At 35.2% G+C, this 15869-nt stretch overlaps 1 protein-coding gene across 1 annotated transcript in view; it reads left to right on the top strand.

Moving 5' to 3' along the window:
• NFIB (nuclear factor I B) overlaps positions 1-15869 on the top strand; it is a gene marked incomplete at its 3' end in the record, with an annotated part of 222746 nt that overhangs the window by 191605 nt on the left and 15272 nt on the right. The window contains 1 exon segment of the mRNA NM_001267879.1: positions 1798-1916. Coding sequence (NP_001254808.1) covers positions 1798-1916 — 119 coding nt within the window.

Raw genomic sequence — 15869 nt, 5'->3', positions numbered from 1 at the left:
CCAGCTCTTTCCTCATGATCATTCAGTATTAAATACAATACTATGTCATTTAGAATAAAAAAGTTTTAAAAAACATTTATCTTTTATTTCCTTGTAAAAATCTTTTCTCCCTCATTTCAAGTTTTCCTGTATTTACTGTTGATTCACAGATGAAAGAATTAGATTGAAGGAGGGGTTTAAAAATACATTCTAATTTTGGATACCCTAGAAAGAAACTAAGTATCTACTATTTATTCTCACTGTGAATTAACACTAATAGAAATTGCCATCTTCTACATAATTTTAATAGTTTGGGAGTTGTGAGTTAAATCTTAATCACAAATGTATCTATGAGTATACCCAGACATGCGCATGTTTCCAGGATTTTGAAAGAGTACAGTCTAGGAAGTCAGGCTGCTACAATTAACATGCTCTGGACAATTGATTTTCTTCAAATTTGTCTCCCTACTTGTAATAAAATGGAGGATTGGATTATGTGTGTGGCTTCTAAAGTCAGTTACAACTCTGAAATCCTATGATATTAGGTTTTTTATCACTGCTGCTGCTAAGTCGCTTTAGTCATGTCCGACTCTGTGCGACCCCATAGACGGCAGCCCACCAGGCTCCCCTGTCCCTGGGATTCTCCAGGCAAGAACACTGGAGTGGGTTGCCGTTTCCTTCTCCAATGCATGAAAGTGAAAAGTGAAAGTGAAGTCACTCAGTTGTGTCTGACTTTTAGTGACCCCATGGACTGCAGCCTCCAGGCTCCTCTGTCCGTGGGATTTTATCACTACCTCAAGTTTATTCAGAAGATTTCCTTTTTTTAGTTTTTACCTGCATGAGTGTGAATAAGAATTTTTTTTTTACTTTAAGGAAACAATATCCATTTTCATATTCATAATTGTTTAATAGAATATTGGTGGAGAGATGAAGGCATATATTAAGCAATATTGCATGTGGCATAGAATAGCTTTTTAATTGTGGCTCTAAATATTCATTTTTCTTAGTTATAGTGATAAAACCATGTTTTCTTTATTAAAATATATTATTTTGGAATTATACCATTGGGTTTGAATTTGGCAATGACGATTTTCATGGTTGACCTTAAGAGTAAAGGATCAGCAACTGTATTTTTTTTTAGGAAAAGGTAAATAAGAATATATGAAACAGTTTATAATCAGAGAAGTACTATAAATTTTTAATATTATTAATTATAGGGTTACTACTAATAATTACTATTTAATAAGTGCCGCCACTAAATGTATGAGCTGTATATTTAATAACTCATTTAATCCTCCCTACAATTCCCCTTTGAGCAATGTTTTATTGTTTCCATTTTACAGATAATTAAATTGAGTTTAGAAAGGTTATGGACCTTACTTATCTATGAATTCATATGAGAGGATTACATTGTTAATGGCAAGTACTGTACAAATGAACATTATTAATATTGATAATTATGATTTAGGTGCAATCTTAATAACAATTTTTAAGTTAGTATATATATCACATTAAGAATTCACTTTTTAACTACCAAAAATAGTATTTTACTACTGGAAATACATTTCAAAAGGTAAATATAAGAGACATCCTATTCATTACACAAATATAATTCTACTGTTATAATAAATGATACAAAAAACTGGAAATGCTTGCTACTCCTGTTGATGTCTTGAATACTCACCATTATTTCTGGGATATTATTACTTGTGTTTGTGGAAATTTCTCCAGCAAGAATATTCTTAGATTATAAACTTTTAGGTGATACACATCTTCCTAGAATTCCCATTAACATTAACTGTTGTCATATTTTAACAGCAAAAGACCCAAAACTATATCCATAGATGAAAATATGGAACCAAGTCCTACAGGAGACTTTTATCCCTCTCCGAATTCACCAGCTGCTGGAAGTCGAACATGGCACGAAAGAGATCAAGGTGAGTGATAAGGAGTCGCCTCTAGGGACAATGGAGGAAAATGTCAGCTCCTTCCATAAGTTTCATTTAGTCAAAATTTCATAATTGAATCAATATGGATTATATTTCTTCACGAAATGATTGCAGTACAGTTTTTTTTTAAGGTCATGTACTGATCAAATCGGAGAAGGCAATGGCAACCCACTCCAGTACTCTTGCCTGGAAACTCCTTTGGATGGAGGAGCCTGGTAGGCTACAGTCCATGGGGTCTCGAAAAGTCAGACACGACTGAGCTTTCTCTTTCATGCTTTGGAGAAGGAAATGGCGACCCACTCCAGTGTTCTTGCCTGGAGAATCCCTGGGACGGGGGAGCCTGGTGGGCTGCTGTCTACGGGGTCACACAGAGTCGGACATGACTGAAGCGACTTAGTAGCAGCAGCAACTGATCCAATGTTATTGAAGTTACAAAATTCCCATATATTTATGTGTTTATTAAAATTGAACTTTTTTTTTTTAGACAGAGTAATCTTTTAGAAACCTCAGTATGTATGTGACTAATGATGGTCTGGCCATATTAGTTGGTTGGATTATAGCAGGAGCATAAATTCTCATTCAGTCAGATCAGTTTGTTCCTCTTAATGGGGAATTTTAAGGTGGAGCCAAACTTTAAGCAGTTCTCAGGTGCCAGTTACTGAAAGTTCTCATTTAAAAGAAACCATGCTTTCTTTTGGAACTAGGTACAATGTGAACAATAAATAAAAGTGTGATATTAGACACTTGGTGTCTGAGTCAATCTAGTTATTTCTTCTAGATGAAACTATAACCTAACTCTAGGGCAGCTCTAGGAAAAAATATAAATTTCAAAATTTCAAAATTGACTCTCTAAATTCATACTTTGCTCTTTTTCTTTCTTAAAGTCTACTGGGTTAAATATATTTCATCAGATATACTCATGCCTTTTTGCCACAGTTAGAGGGAGATTATTAAACATGGACGCAAAGATTAGCTAACAATCTTTGTTGGTATGTGTGCAAAAATGACTTATAGAGCAGAACAAAGTGTATTTGAAAGTTGTCTTTAAAATTCTCCATTTAATTAAAAATGTAAAAAAAAAACAAAAAAAAGCTCATTATCAGTGGTTTTCAGTCCATAACTTGGGTGAGTATATCTGAGGGTTGAGGAGTTGCATGTCCAGTAATCTCAGGAAACCAAATAGTCCTGAAGCTTAGCAGTTAAAGCCAAAATTCAGGATTCCCTTTCTGCTGCTCCATGTTTTTCTACTGAGTGCCATAGGATTTAAAGAATGGTGAAATAGTCTTCATGGAGGAATTGACATTGAGTCGGGTGGAGTCGGGTGGGTCTCCTTTAGCATGCTGAGATTTTAACCTGTAAAGCAGGGGGCAGGGTGGATGAAGACAGTAACAGAGTCAAGCACTGAGGTGGGGAAGTAAGTTTCCGAATGGCCGTGTGTGTGCCCTGTGGCTGGCGGCTGTTTGTGTGAGTGGAAATAATGGGAGGTCTTTTAAGAAAGGATTTGAAAATCAGCTGAAGAGTTTGGGCTCTGAGATCCTACCCTACCTCCCCGATCTATTCTGTAGACAGAACCATCTTTTAAAACATAACGTCATATCATTCCCCTGCTTCAGTTACATCCTGCTTCTCCTCGGAGAGAATCAGGATTCCCTCACATGATTCACAGATCTTTCTGTGAATCTGGCCTCTGACCACTGCTCCAGTCTCAGCAGGGGCTGTCTGCTTCCTTCTCGTGCTTAAGCCGACTGCTTTGTTTAGATTTGAAAGTGTAACACCCAAGACCTTCATATAAGCCATGCCCTCTGGAACACTCCTCTTCTGACTCTTCACCTGGCAAATTCTTGGTCATTTTTCATGTCCCAGCCTAAATTGAGGGATTTCATTCTGAAACCTCTTGACACCTGGTATTGTTCCCTCTCTGTACTCATAGTATGTTGTTCCATATTTGCTTATGGGATTAATTGTCTGAGTCTGTCTGCATTGTGAGGACAGAGACTTTATCTGTTTTGGCTACTGTGTATTCAGAGCCTAGGAACCATGTGCAACACGTGGGGCTCAGCAGAGGCAAATTGATATTTGCTGGCTACGTGAACCACTGATAGGCGAAACACCAGTCTCATTAGCGAAGGCCAGAAATAACAGGGCCTTCATCAGACTTGTGGGAGTAAGAAGAAAAGCTAAACCCTCAACCCTTTATATTTTATTGCTTGTTTTACTGACGTTGTCAGCTTTTTCTAAACAAAGCCATATTTTCCTCGTCAGAAAATTGTTCTGGAAAAGATTCTAATGGTAATAACAATAACGTCGTGAATGTGTGGCAATGGATGTGTTGTGCAGAAGTGTAGGTGTTCTTTATGATAGAGAGTGTCACCCTGTAAGAGTTGATTCCTCTTTCAGCCTGCTGAATAAAGCCAATTTCAAATAATATTGTAAAACATTTTTGAAAAGTAGAAGAGAAACTGTCATTCTTTCTCTTTGTAAAATCATTGTATTGTCTTGGTGATTTTCTTTTATCAAGATGACTAGAATTATTGGAGAAGTCTGTAAAGGCATATTATATTAAGAGTAAGGAAGAATGATTCGTTTTCACACATGCTTAAAAAAAATGTGTGTTACTTTGATTCTGAGACCCTGAAGGTTTTGTAATGTGCACAATAAGCCACTGTGGGAAGAAGACTTCAACTATAATGAAAACATGAGGGCAGGACAGTACTATCTTTATAAATTTCCTAAACCAAATGCAGTGCTTCTGTTCGGTGAAAATTGCTTTCTTCAGATTTTCAAAATAAAATGCCTCATGGCTGTTCTTGTCCATCTTCACAAGTTCTTTAGTCACACTTGCCTGTCGTCTTGAAGGGAGTATTCTAAAGGGCATATTGAGTACCACTTGATATTGTAATGGCTTTAGTACATGTCTGAAAACCCCTGCACTAATTGGTATTCAGTGACTACTTACTGGTCGCTTAAAATATACTTGTGTTTACAATTGGCAGAAATGTTTAAAATTTACTGTGAATTATTTCCTACATCTGCCTTATTCTGTTCATGTCAATTTTGCACTAAAATCTACACTTGCCATAGTCCTTAAAACCGAGTGAACTATGTGAATCAAAGATAGTAAAATTATGGACAGTATGTGTCATTCCACCTTTCCTGATAATCTGAACCACGAACCTAAACCTTTCAGATTTATTCCAAGTAGATAAAAACAAAGGATATAGTGTAACTAAATGATTATCCTAATTTCATTTTAAAACATTAGGTAAAAGTTTAAAAGATCTAAATTCATGCAATGAGAAATGCTCCTGTAAGTTTAAAAATTTAATGCAAAAAGTGTTTTTGTTTTAGCATATTACAGTTATATTTTTTGTCTTCCAGAATGCAAAAAGTTACATTTCATAAAATCATTGTAATTTTTAGTTTTGTAGAATATAGAACATTTAAAAACTGAACAGTGCTTAATAGTGTTAAACATTTTGTAGGAATCTTTATAATTTGCTTAATTTTCTTCTGAGAAATAGTGCAGAAATTAAATTTGCTAGCGTCTGTATTATATAATATTCATGTTTTAGCTTTGTATTCTTTTATATATAAAGGAAGAAAAAAAGAAAACTGAGGCAGTAACAAAGGGATGTACAGCTGCTATTACATTGTTTTCCTAGATTCTGGAATACTTTTTTCTTGCTTGGTTTCTGTTTTGAATTTCCTAGTCTTAAACTGCGTGACTGCTTTTACCGCTCTTGACAAATTAGTTTCTTGGATACTGCTTTCCATCATTTTAGATTTTAATAGTTAAATTAATTGAACCGGGTCAGCTTATCAATTTGCTTGTTGAAAGTTTCTTTTATTATTCTAATAGTTAACCTCACAAAATATTCCATCTGAGAACTTGTCTACCTGAAATTTCTTCCACCTGAGCCAATTCATAGACTAAATTCCTTGTTGATATAATTCCCTTGAAATCATTAAACTAGTCCTTTGTAACTTATGATGTAATAGGAAAAATAGAGATAGGTCTGAGTTTTTCCTCTAATTTAAGTTGCTTTCTTGAGACTCAAGCTTGTAGTATTTTCAAGGCCAGAAATTTAACAAACTAAAAATTTTACCTAAGATTACTAGTTGTTCAAATACTTATCAGACTGAGAAGCTGTTAAATTTTCCATTTATAAAGCCCAGCTGTATGTTACAAATACTTTTACTATATCACTAAATGTCTATTAAATAGTGTTTTAGGAGTTTTATATTCAGGCTTAGATGAATCAGCGATTATTAGAATGGCAGAAGCAGATAAATACTTTTTTATTATTTATTTATTTTTATTATTTATGAAAACTGTGCTTCACAGAGAATAATGTAAATCAGATTATGAAGAATCTGTCTGCATGACCATCTTACTTTTGAGCATTATGAGAAATAAATCTTATACAAAAATCAATAAATTGATATATTAGCAAAAACTAGCACTACTTAGAGGTGTGTTGGTATTATGTAATCACAATTTTAAAAGCAGTTTAAAAATTTATACTGGACTCTCAAAACAGTCTTTAGGAGTAGTGTTCTGCTTATTGTAGGTACTAGAGAAAAACACTGTTTAAAAAAGTTACAGTTCTGTCATACAAATAAGTCTCTTTAGCTAGGTTTTTTGAAGTTGTAATATATTTCCAAACCCTAGAGACTTATTTGTGATGAATTTGCAAAGGTTCTGTTTAGTAATAGAGTCTTATATGTTGTGCTCAATTTCAATTTGCACTTTATAGAGTTCTATAAGGATATGGTATTAAATATCTAATGAATTAAGCCAACGGCCTCAAGGGAATACTCGGGGCTAAAGAGTAATAATGCCAGCTTAGTATCATGCATTCAATCAAGTACAGGAAATAAATAACAGTCACCAATAGAACCAGAATCAGAGACTAGCCTTTCATAATTCAAGTTTGCTGCTGCTACTGCTAAGTCACGTCAGTCGTGTCCGACTCTGTGCGACTCCATAGACAGCAGCCCAACAGGCAAAGAGTATTAATAGATGAGCTAGATATGAGAGCATTCAACTAAGATTGGAAAATTTTATTTATACAAAACTTTAAACTTTCTTATTCATAAATCATTTTGTAGAATATTTAACATGCTACTGTCTGCTATGAATATGAATATCTCTGAGTGGATATTGGCAGTATATGTTTATTAAGTTTGCGACCTTAGAACCCTTTTTCCCACCATCTAAGAATCTATAGGGAGAAACCATCATATATTCAAACTTTAAAAAACAACCCTAGCCCAAACTACAGTCTGACAAATGATAAACTCTCAAGGTTTTTCTAAGTAGAAGTAGGTGAATGAGCAGCTTTCACAAATAGTTGAATAACTACTAACATTCAGTGATGTCCTAGAAAAATGCAAGGAAACAGCTTAGTAATCTCTTGAATGTTTAAGTTTGCTTTAGGGGCTAGATAGAACAGCAACAATTCCTTATATCCCTAGAGTTTGTATCACAAGGATTAAATATGAAATGTTCAAATATCAGATTTTGAATTAAAATCAAAGATACAAGTGATCTGGAAGGATACAAAGGATCTTGAGGGATACATGTTGTTTAAGCACAATTTAAAAATTTTTTTTTGGTTCAGTTTATTATTAAAACAAAAATCAAGAACTTACAGTTCTTACAGAACTTACAGTGAATCTCCATATATCATCCTGTTATCAGAGGGCAAACCCTGTTGATGCCTTCGTCACAGTCTTTTTCATTTTCTTCAACCACATGGCTATAGATGAAAAATCAGATTATGAATATCTTTCAAACAGAAAGGAAAACAGTACATTGTTGGTGAGGCTTTCATCAGAATCCTTATCCTGACTACTATAACAGATATGTGTGCTCTTTTCATGTGTTTTGGTTGGAGCACAACCTGTGTACATGTTAGAAGAGACAATACTGCTTATAAATGGGAAGTGATACTCAACTTCTGTTCCCTGGAGCCTTAATAATTTGAAAATACAGCATTTTGCAGAAAAACCACCATGGATAATTGGTTTGAAAAAAATGACTTGCTGTGTGTGATGCTGTGCTTCTAGATTGGGGGAACACAGCCTAAATTAGGGGAGTGGAAAACCCATGGGACCCCGTGTGCTTCATTATCACAGAGTGCCCTAAAAAGTTTCTTGAAATGGAAAAAGGTTTTATTTCAAATCCATTATGCACTGATTTCCTATTAAAGTTTATTTTGAAGTAGCTTGGAAACCCAGTTTCTTTGGTTATTATGATACCAATATCGTACACAATAGGAAGTTGATTTTTCAGACATAAGAACACATATTATTAGAAGCCTTAGTGAAAGTCACTCAATCCTGTCCAACTCTTTGTGACTCCATAGACTGTATCAGTTCAGTTCAGTTCAGTTACTCAGTTGTGTCCATGATTTTGAGACCCCATGGACTATAGCACTCTAGGGCTCCCTGTCCATCACCAGCTCCAGGAGCTTACCCATTGAATCAGTGATGCCATCCAACCATCTCATCTTTTGTCATCCCTTTCTCCTCCTGCCTTCAATCTTTCCCACCATCAGGGTCTTTTCAAATGTGTCAGTACTTCACATCAGATGGCCAAAGTATTGGAGTTTCAGCTTCAGCATTAGTCCTTCCAATGAATATTCAGGACTCATTTCCCTTAGGATTGGCTGGTTTGATCTCCTTTAGTCCAAGAGAGGCTCAAGAGTCTTCTACAGCACCACAGTTCAAAAGCATCAATTCTTTGCTGCTCAGCTTTCTTTCTAGTCCAACTCTCACATCCATACGTGACTACTGGAAAAACCATAGCTTTGACTAGATGGACCTTTGTTGGCAAAGTAATGTCTCTGTTTTTGAATACGCTATCTAGGTTGGTCATAACTTTTCTTCTCAGGAGCAAGCATCTTTTAATTTTATGGCTCCAGTCACCATCTGCAGTTATTTTGGAGCCCCAAATAATAAAGTCTGACACTCTTTCCATTGTTTCTCCATCTATTTGCCATGAAGTGATGGGACCGGATGCCATGATCTTCGTTTTCTGAATGTTGAGCTTTAAGCCAACTCTTTCACTCTCCTCTTTCACTTTCATCAAGAGGCTTTTTAGTTCTTCACTTTCTGCCATAAGGGTGGTGTCATCTGCATATCTGAGGTTATTGATATTTCTCCTGGCAATCTTGATTCCAGCCTGTGCTTCATCCAGCCCAGCGTTTCTCATGATGTGCTCTGCATATAAGTTAAATAAGCAGGGTGACAATATACAGCCTTGACGTACTCCTTTCCCGATTTGGAACCAGTCTGTTGCTCCATGTCCAGTTCTAACTGTTGCTTCCTGACCTGCATACAGATTTCTCAGGAGGCAAGCCAGATTGTTCAGTATTCCCATCTCTTTCAGAATTTTCCACAGTTTTTTGTGATCCACACAGTCAAAGGCTTTGGCATATTCAATAAAGCAGAAATAGATGTTTTTCTGGAACACTCTTGCTTTTTCTATGATTCAGTGGATATTGCCAATTTGATCTCTGATTCCTCTGCCTTTTGTAAATCCTGCTTGAACATCTGGAAGTTCACAGTTCATGTATTGTTGAAGCCTGGCTTGGAGAATTTTGAGCATTTCTTTGCTAGCATGTGAGATGAGTACAATTGGGCAGTAGTTGGCTTATTCTTTGGCATTGCCTTTCTTTGGGATTGGAATGAAAACTGAGCTTTTCCAGTCCTTTGGCCACTGCTGAGTTTTCCAAATTTGGTGGCATATTGAGTGCAGCACTTTCACAGCATCATCTTTTAGGATTTGAAACAGCTTAACTGGAATTCCATCCCCTCCACTAGCTTTGTTCATAGTGATGCTTTCTAAGGCCCACTTGACTTTGCATTCCAAGATGTCTGACTCTAGGTTAGTGATCACACCGTCGTGGTTATCTGGGTCATTAAGATCTGTTTTGTATAGTTCTTCTCTGTATTCTTGCCACCTCTTCTTAATGTCTTCTGCTTCCATTAGGTCCATACCATTTCTGTCCTTTATTGAGCCCATCTTTGTATGAAATGTTCCCTTGGTATCTCTAATTTTCTGAAGAGATATTTGGTCTTTCCAATTCTATTGTTTTTCTCTATTTCTTTGCATTGATTACTGAGGAAGGCTTTCTTATCTCTCCTTGCTATTCTTTGAAACTCTTCATTCAAATGGGTATAATTTCCTTTTCTCCTATACAGTCCATGGAATTTTCCAGACCAGAATACTGGAGTGGGTAGACTTTCCCTTCTCCAGGGGATCTTCCCAACCCATGGATCAAACTCGAGTCTCCCACATTGCAGGATGATTCTTTACCTTCAAACTCCTTATTTCACAGGTAAGCAACCCAGGCTTCCTGGGTGGCTCAGTGGTAAAGAATCCACCTGTCAATGCAGGAGACATGGGTTCAATCCCTGGATCAGGAAGACTCCTTGAAGAAGGAAATGGTAACCCATACCAGTATTCTTGCCTGGGAAGTCCCGTGGACAGAGGAGCCTGGTGGGCTACTGGAGTCACGAAGAATCAGACATAGCTTAGTGACTGAGCACACACTCCCCATTTAAGTATGAGAGGCTGTCTCATTTAGAGTGTCTAGATATTAAGACCAGAGCCTTAGTCTTCTTTTTCAAAGGCTAAGTTTTTTTTTTTTTTTTTTTTTCTGTTATCCTGCCACCCACCAAGGAATCGATATAACTTACTTATGTAGGGAGAAATGGACTAGGAGAATCTGAACGTTGCTTAAAGTGTCTTGGCAGTTGAACAGTTCTTGTTAGGGAGCTTCATGGAAGGTTCTGTTAAACCTTATAGAACTAGAATAAAAGTAGAGATGAATTTATGAGGTTTTAGGTTCTAGAAGAATTGTCAAAACAATTTTGAGATGGTAAAATTTATATCTTATTTTTTTAAAAAACCTCTTGCACTTACACTTTGTGCCATGATAAAGTTTCTGAACTAGGAAAAAAAAATAAAAGGATATATGAGTGCTTTCAATGGATAAATGTGGAGGAGAGCTGATTTGAATATTTAAGCATGCTACTTAAAGTTTTAAAAAAACTTTTTGTTATAGAGAATGTAAAAAGCAGAAAGAATCTTAAAGTGAACTTCCATGTACCATTTTTCAGCTTTAACTGTCATCAATATTTTTTTTGCCCATCTTGTTTCATTTAGTATCTCCTAGGTTTTTTTTTAGTATCTTAAAGTAAATCCCAGACTTTGTGTCATTTTACTTGTGAATACTTAAGTTTCTAATAGACAGTGAATTTTGTTTTTAATATAACCCCCATATCATTATTAACTTAACAAATACAACAATAATTCCTTAATATGTACTGTATAACTCATGTGCGAATTCCCCAGAATATCTTATAGGTTTTTTGTTTAAATGAAGATCCAAAACAGTCCATGTACTATACTTGTATTTTCAACCAGTCTTTAACCTATAATTGTTCTGTTAACTATTTTTATATTTATTCCCTTTTATATATCATTTATTTATTGAAGAAACCACATAAATTTAATTTTTCTGTTCAACAAATACATGTAAATGAGGAAAACCAGACCCTTTTGCCATTTGTGACTACCATTTATTGAGCACTTACTCCCTTTCAGGATTGAGCTAAGGCTTTAGATATATTTTTATTTTCAACCCTCTTTAGAAACAAACGTTTTTTTTTCCACAGCTTGTTAAGCCCATTAGTGGCTAAGAAATCTGACATAGAAACACAGATCATAAATAGCAGAGGTAGAACGGAGCCCGTGTCTCTTTAGTTACTGAATCCATACTCATTATTACTATATATACTGCCTTCCAAAGAAGTCAGCCATGCTCTGTTCATGGTTTTGCAAACTGGTTACCAAACCTATATGACAGTTTTTCTTTTCCTTACACAAATGAAATTTCATTACAAACCCACATGATGACAGAAGAATAAACTTCAGGGATTCATGAATACAGTCCTTGGGCTGAGTTCAGCATCTCTTTTCCTTTTGATACTAAGATGTTGTTAATAAATAATCCTAAAGTCTAGAATGTCTTTAGTAGAGGTGTGTGATATGCATTCAGTTTGAAATGAGCTGGGTGTGTCAAAATTTAAGAATTACATTTAATTGACCAGGAAATTGTAAACAGTGGTATGGCCTTAGACAAATCACTGAATGTCAGTAAACTGAGTTTTTTCATCTGTGTGATGGCAAAGTTGGATACTAAGGTAACACTGTGTTCTAATGTTCTGGATTTTAAATTAATTGAAGTCAGAGATTTTATAGATCTTTAATACTTGAGTCTTTAAGCTTTCATTAACCTGAAACTTTTTTAAAATTCTGAAGGTTTTCAATTTCCTAAATTAGTTTTTAGATGTTTGTTTTAAATACTCTCATTGAATAACATGATAATTGGCTCTGTAGGTGCTTGGAGGCATCATATGTTTTGCCTTATACCTGAGGAATGTGCAGTTCTTACAGATACATGCCTTGTCCTGCACCATTCTGGTACAACAGATGATTGAGAGAGACTGAGCTATTATAACAGAACCTTGTTATGGGATCAGTGTCTCCTACTTTGAAAATAAATGACTCAGCCAGACGGCAACATTTATTTTCTCTAAATGACTAGGGATGTAGCAATAGGAGACCATTATCCTGTGACAATATTCTGTTTCATTGACATTATCTCACAAATGTAATTGGTCCATTACTAAATAGAGGTTTTGTTACCGATCAATTTCACGTGCTTTCTAAAACCATTAGGATAATAAATTTGCCATCATAGTAATTTCATTGACAGGATGTTCTTTTTTTCTTCATTTACATTTGTTAAAGGAAAAATATAGATTTAGATTGAACTTAAACACTACAATTTATAACAGTTTTGACTACTTTTCCCTGAAGAGAAATGGAATATTTTGCAGAGCAATTGTATTTACATTGAACTGCCAAAGTGACGACTTTATAATTTTTATGATATTTTTTTTGTCTTCTATAGTAAACCACATCAAATCATAATTGTTCCTAAGCAATTAGTTTACTACCTCAGGTTGATGATTTTATTTGAAATAAGTTCCAAATCATTTCTAGGACTTTCCTGTAAATCCACTAGAGTAACACATCAGTAAAGTCAACCCTAACAATTACCAGCGTGTATAATAACACCATTAGTAACAACCTAAACCTTGAGATGTCTTACAGCGTAAATGTTTCTAAATGCATGGCTTTTCCCCAAATGTTCTCTAAAAAGTCATCTGTAATCTTGTTAAATTAGAACTCTTCCAGTATCTCTCTGACTTTTACAGTTAAGGTTACGGTATTGATTTTATTTTATAGTCCATGGCTCTCAGATGCTTAACACTAATAAGCCTCTATAGCCAAGCAGTTCTCCCCAGAGGCATGGTGAATAACAGCTATTTACCTATGCCAATATTTAATAAGCATCTAAAATATACTCCAAATCTTGCATAATTGTTTGGTGTTTTTCCTCCTTGAAAATTAGATTTTCTGGCATTACTCAAGACACTTTATCCTTGTCTGTCTGTTAAAATGAAATTGCTTAATGGACAAAAGTATTTAGAAGTGCTTTTAAAAATGAAGTTTTCACTTACTCAGTATTCACTCTTTTAGCATTGTTCCTCATTATTCAAGACTTTTTCTTTGTGTGTCAGGAAGGTGTTTGTGAGCTTCAAAGGGGTTTGAGCTTTAACTTGGCATTGGGTGTGGGTGAAGCTTGGAGACTTTTTTTTTTACTAGAGTTGTGATAAACAGAGACTTGTAGAAACATGCTGCTTACAGGCTTGGGTTGGAATATACTATATAGAGAGACTTAAATTATCACAAAAGTTTTCAGACTGCTTAAGGATACAGTATTATACTCAAGTGTAGTTAAGTTTATATAACTCAAATATTATAAAGTAAGAATTTTCATATATTTAACATGAAGACTACCATATTTTCTGTTTTCCCCTTTGAAAAAGAACATATTTCTTTAAAAAAGAAAAGATTGACAAATCTAATTGAAGATGATATATATCTTATCACCTCTTACTGTAGCTTGCTGATTTTCCAAAGTCATTTTAGAGTATGGCAAATATATATATATATATATATATATATATATATATATATATATACACATACATATATATGGAGATACTTAACATGGCAGTTAATTGTTTTTTGAATCATCTGGCATCATCATCAAACTGCTGTAGGGAGATTAAGTCCCTGGGTTTTGTCATAACATTCAGAGCTTTTGTTAACTTGGATTGTGTGGGAAGGACTTTTTCATATTTGCCACAGAATCACAAAATTTTACATTTAGAAGAGTCCTTAGAAAGAGATATTCAGATATTTCTTTTCACTTGCATTCTCAAATTCATTAGTTTGCCTTTAGTCAACTAGATTGCAAATGTTATATTGAAGCATTTGATTTTGCATTTTTGCAGCATCTAATACCTAAGACCAATGAGGCATTTCCTTCTTAAAGTGTAGTGTTTGGCACACTATCAATATCTGATATTGTTCACCCATCCTTGAGAACTATTTAAAATATTCTATGGAGCTACAGGCAGTATTTTTCTCCAAATATGTATTTTACCATGTTTTATTATAAAAGGAAAAATTATTTGTGGGAGATTTGAAAACCAAACTGTCAATTATAAACAAGAAAATAAAAATTACCTATAATTCTATCATGTATAGATAACTCATGTTAATATTTGGACATATGCCAGTCTATTTTCTATATAAATATTTTTATGGATATCCTATATATTCTATTTCAAGTAATTTTTTTGCACTAAATTGGGCTTGTATATGCTGTTTTGTAAATTGTTTTCTTTTTTTTTGGTCTTTTATTTATAATATAATAGCATGTTACCATGTCATTCAGGCTTCCCCAGTGGCTCAGCAGTAAAGAATCCAGTTCCAATGCAGGAGACTCAGGAGACCTTGGTTCAATCTGGGTTGGGAAGATCCCCTGGAGGAGGGCATGGCAACCCACTCCAGTATTCTCTCCTGGAGAATGCCATGGACTGAGGAGCCTGGAGGGCTACAGTCCATGGGGTCACAAAAAGTCAAACATGACTGAAGCAGCTGAGCATGCACTCACGCCATGTCATTCAATTTCCACTTCGTAATGACCACAGTGTATGTTACTCTTTGGCTATACTATACAGTTTTAAAGGTCTACTTTGCTCATGAATATTTAGATAGTTTCCAACTTTTTATATAATTAATAAAGATACAGTAAAAATCATTGCATACAAATCTTTGTACTTAAGTTTCATCATTTTGTTCCTGTCTAGCTCTCTTCTGTAGCCCTGTACCTAGTATACTGCCTGGCATTAAGTCACCAAATATAATAGATAGATGCTCAATGAATTGTACTCTTACTGTAGAATTCCTGAGTTAAATATTATGTCCATTTCTAAGGCTTTTTGATAAATACTGGCACAGAGTCTGGAAAGATCTTATCAACTTACATTCTCACTAGCAGTGCCTGAGTGGTTTGTTTAACTCCACTGTCCTACCCATACTATTTAGACAGAGCACAGGGCTCTATGAGCAATTTTGAAGCAAGTCCTCTGACATGTATTTAAAGAACAGTGAATCAATGCCTTATGAGTCTACTCATGCACCTCTTTTTTTCTCATTTATCTTTCATGTAAGCCATTGGGCATCCAATTACATCTTTTCTTCCTGGGACCCAGGAGAGCCCCCATCCCATTTCTTTGTGGAGGAAACAGGGAAATGTAGAGGGCACCTAGTGGAATGCACACAACTTTCAAGTAAAGACGCCTAAGTGTTCGCTCTCCTTTCTTGTCCTCCAGGCATGCCCGCTCTGGGTACTTCCCCGCATCTTTACATTATCTGCAGGGAAAATAGGAAAGTAAGGGTCAGTGTGGTTCCCCCCAGGGAAATAATAGAAATAAATACATCAG

This window comes from Ovis aries, chromosome 2, assembly GCF_016772045.2.
Source record: "Ovis aries strain OAR_USU_Benz2616 breed Rambouillet chromosome 2, ARS-UI_Ramb_v3.0, whole genome shotgun sequence".
Classification (NCBI taxonomy): Eukaryota; Metazoa; Chordata; class Mammalia; order Artiodactyla; family Bovidae; genus Ovis; species Ovis aries.
The sequence above is the reverse complement of the archived record's forward strand: the minus strand, read 5'-3'. Positions and strand labels throughout refer to the sequence as shown.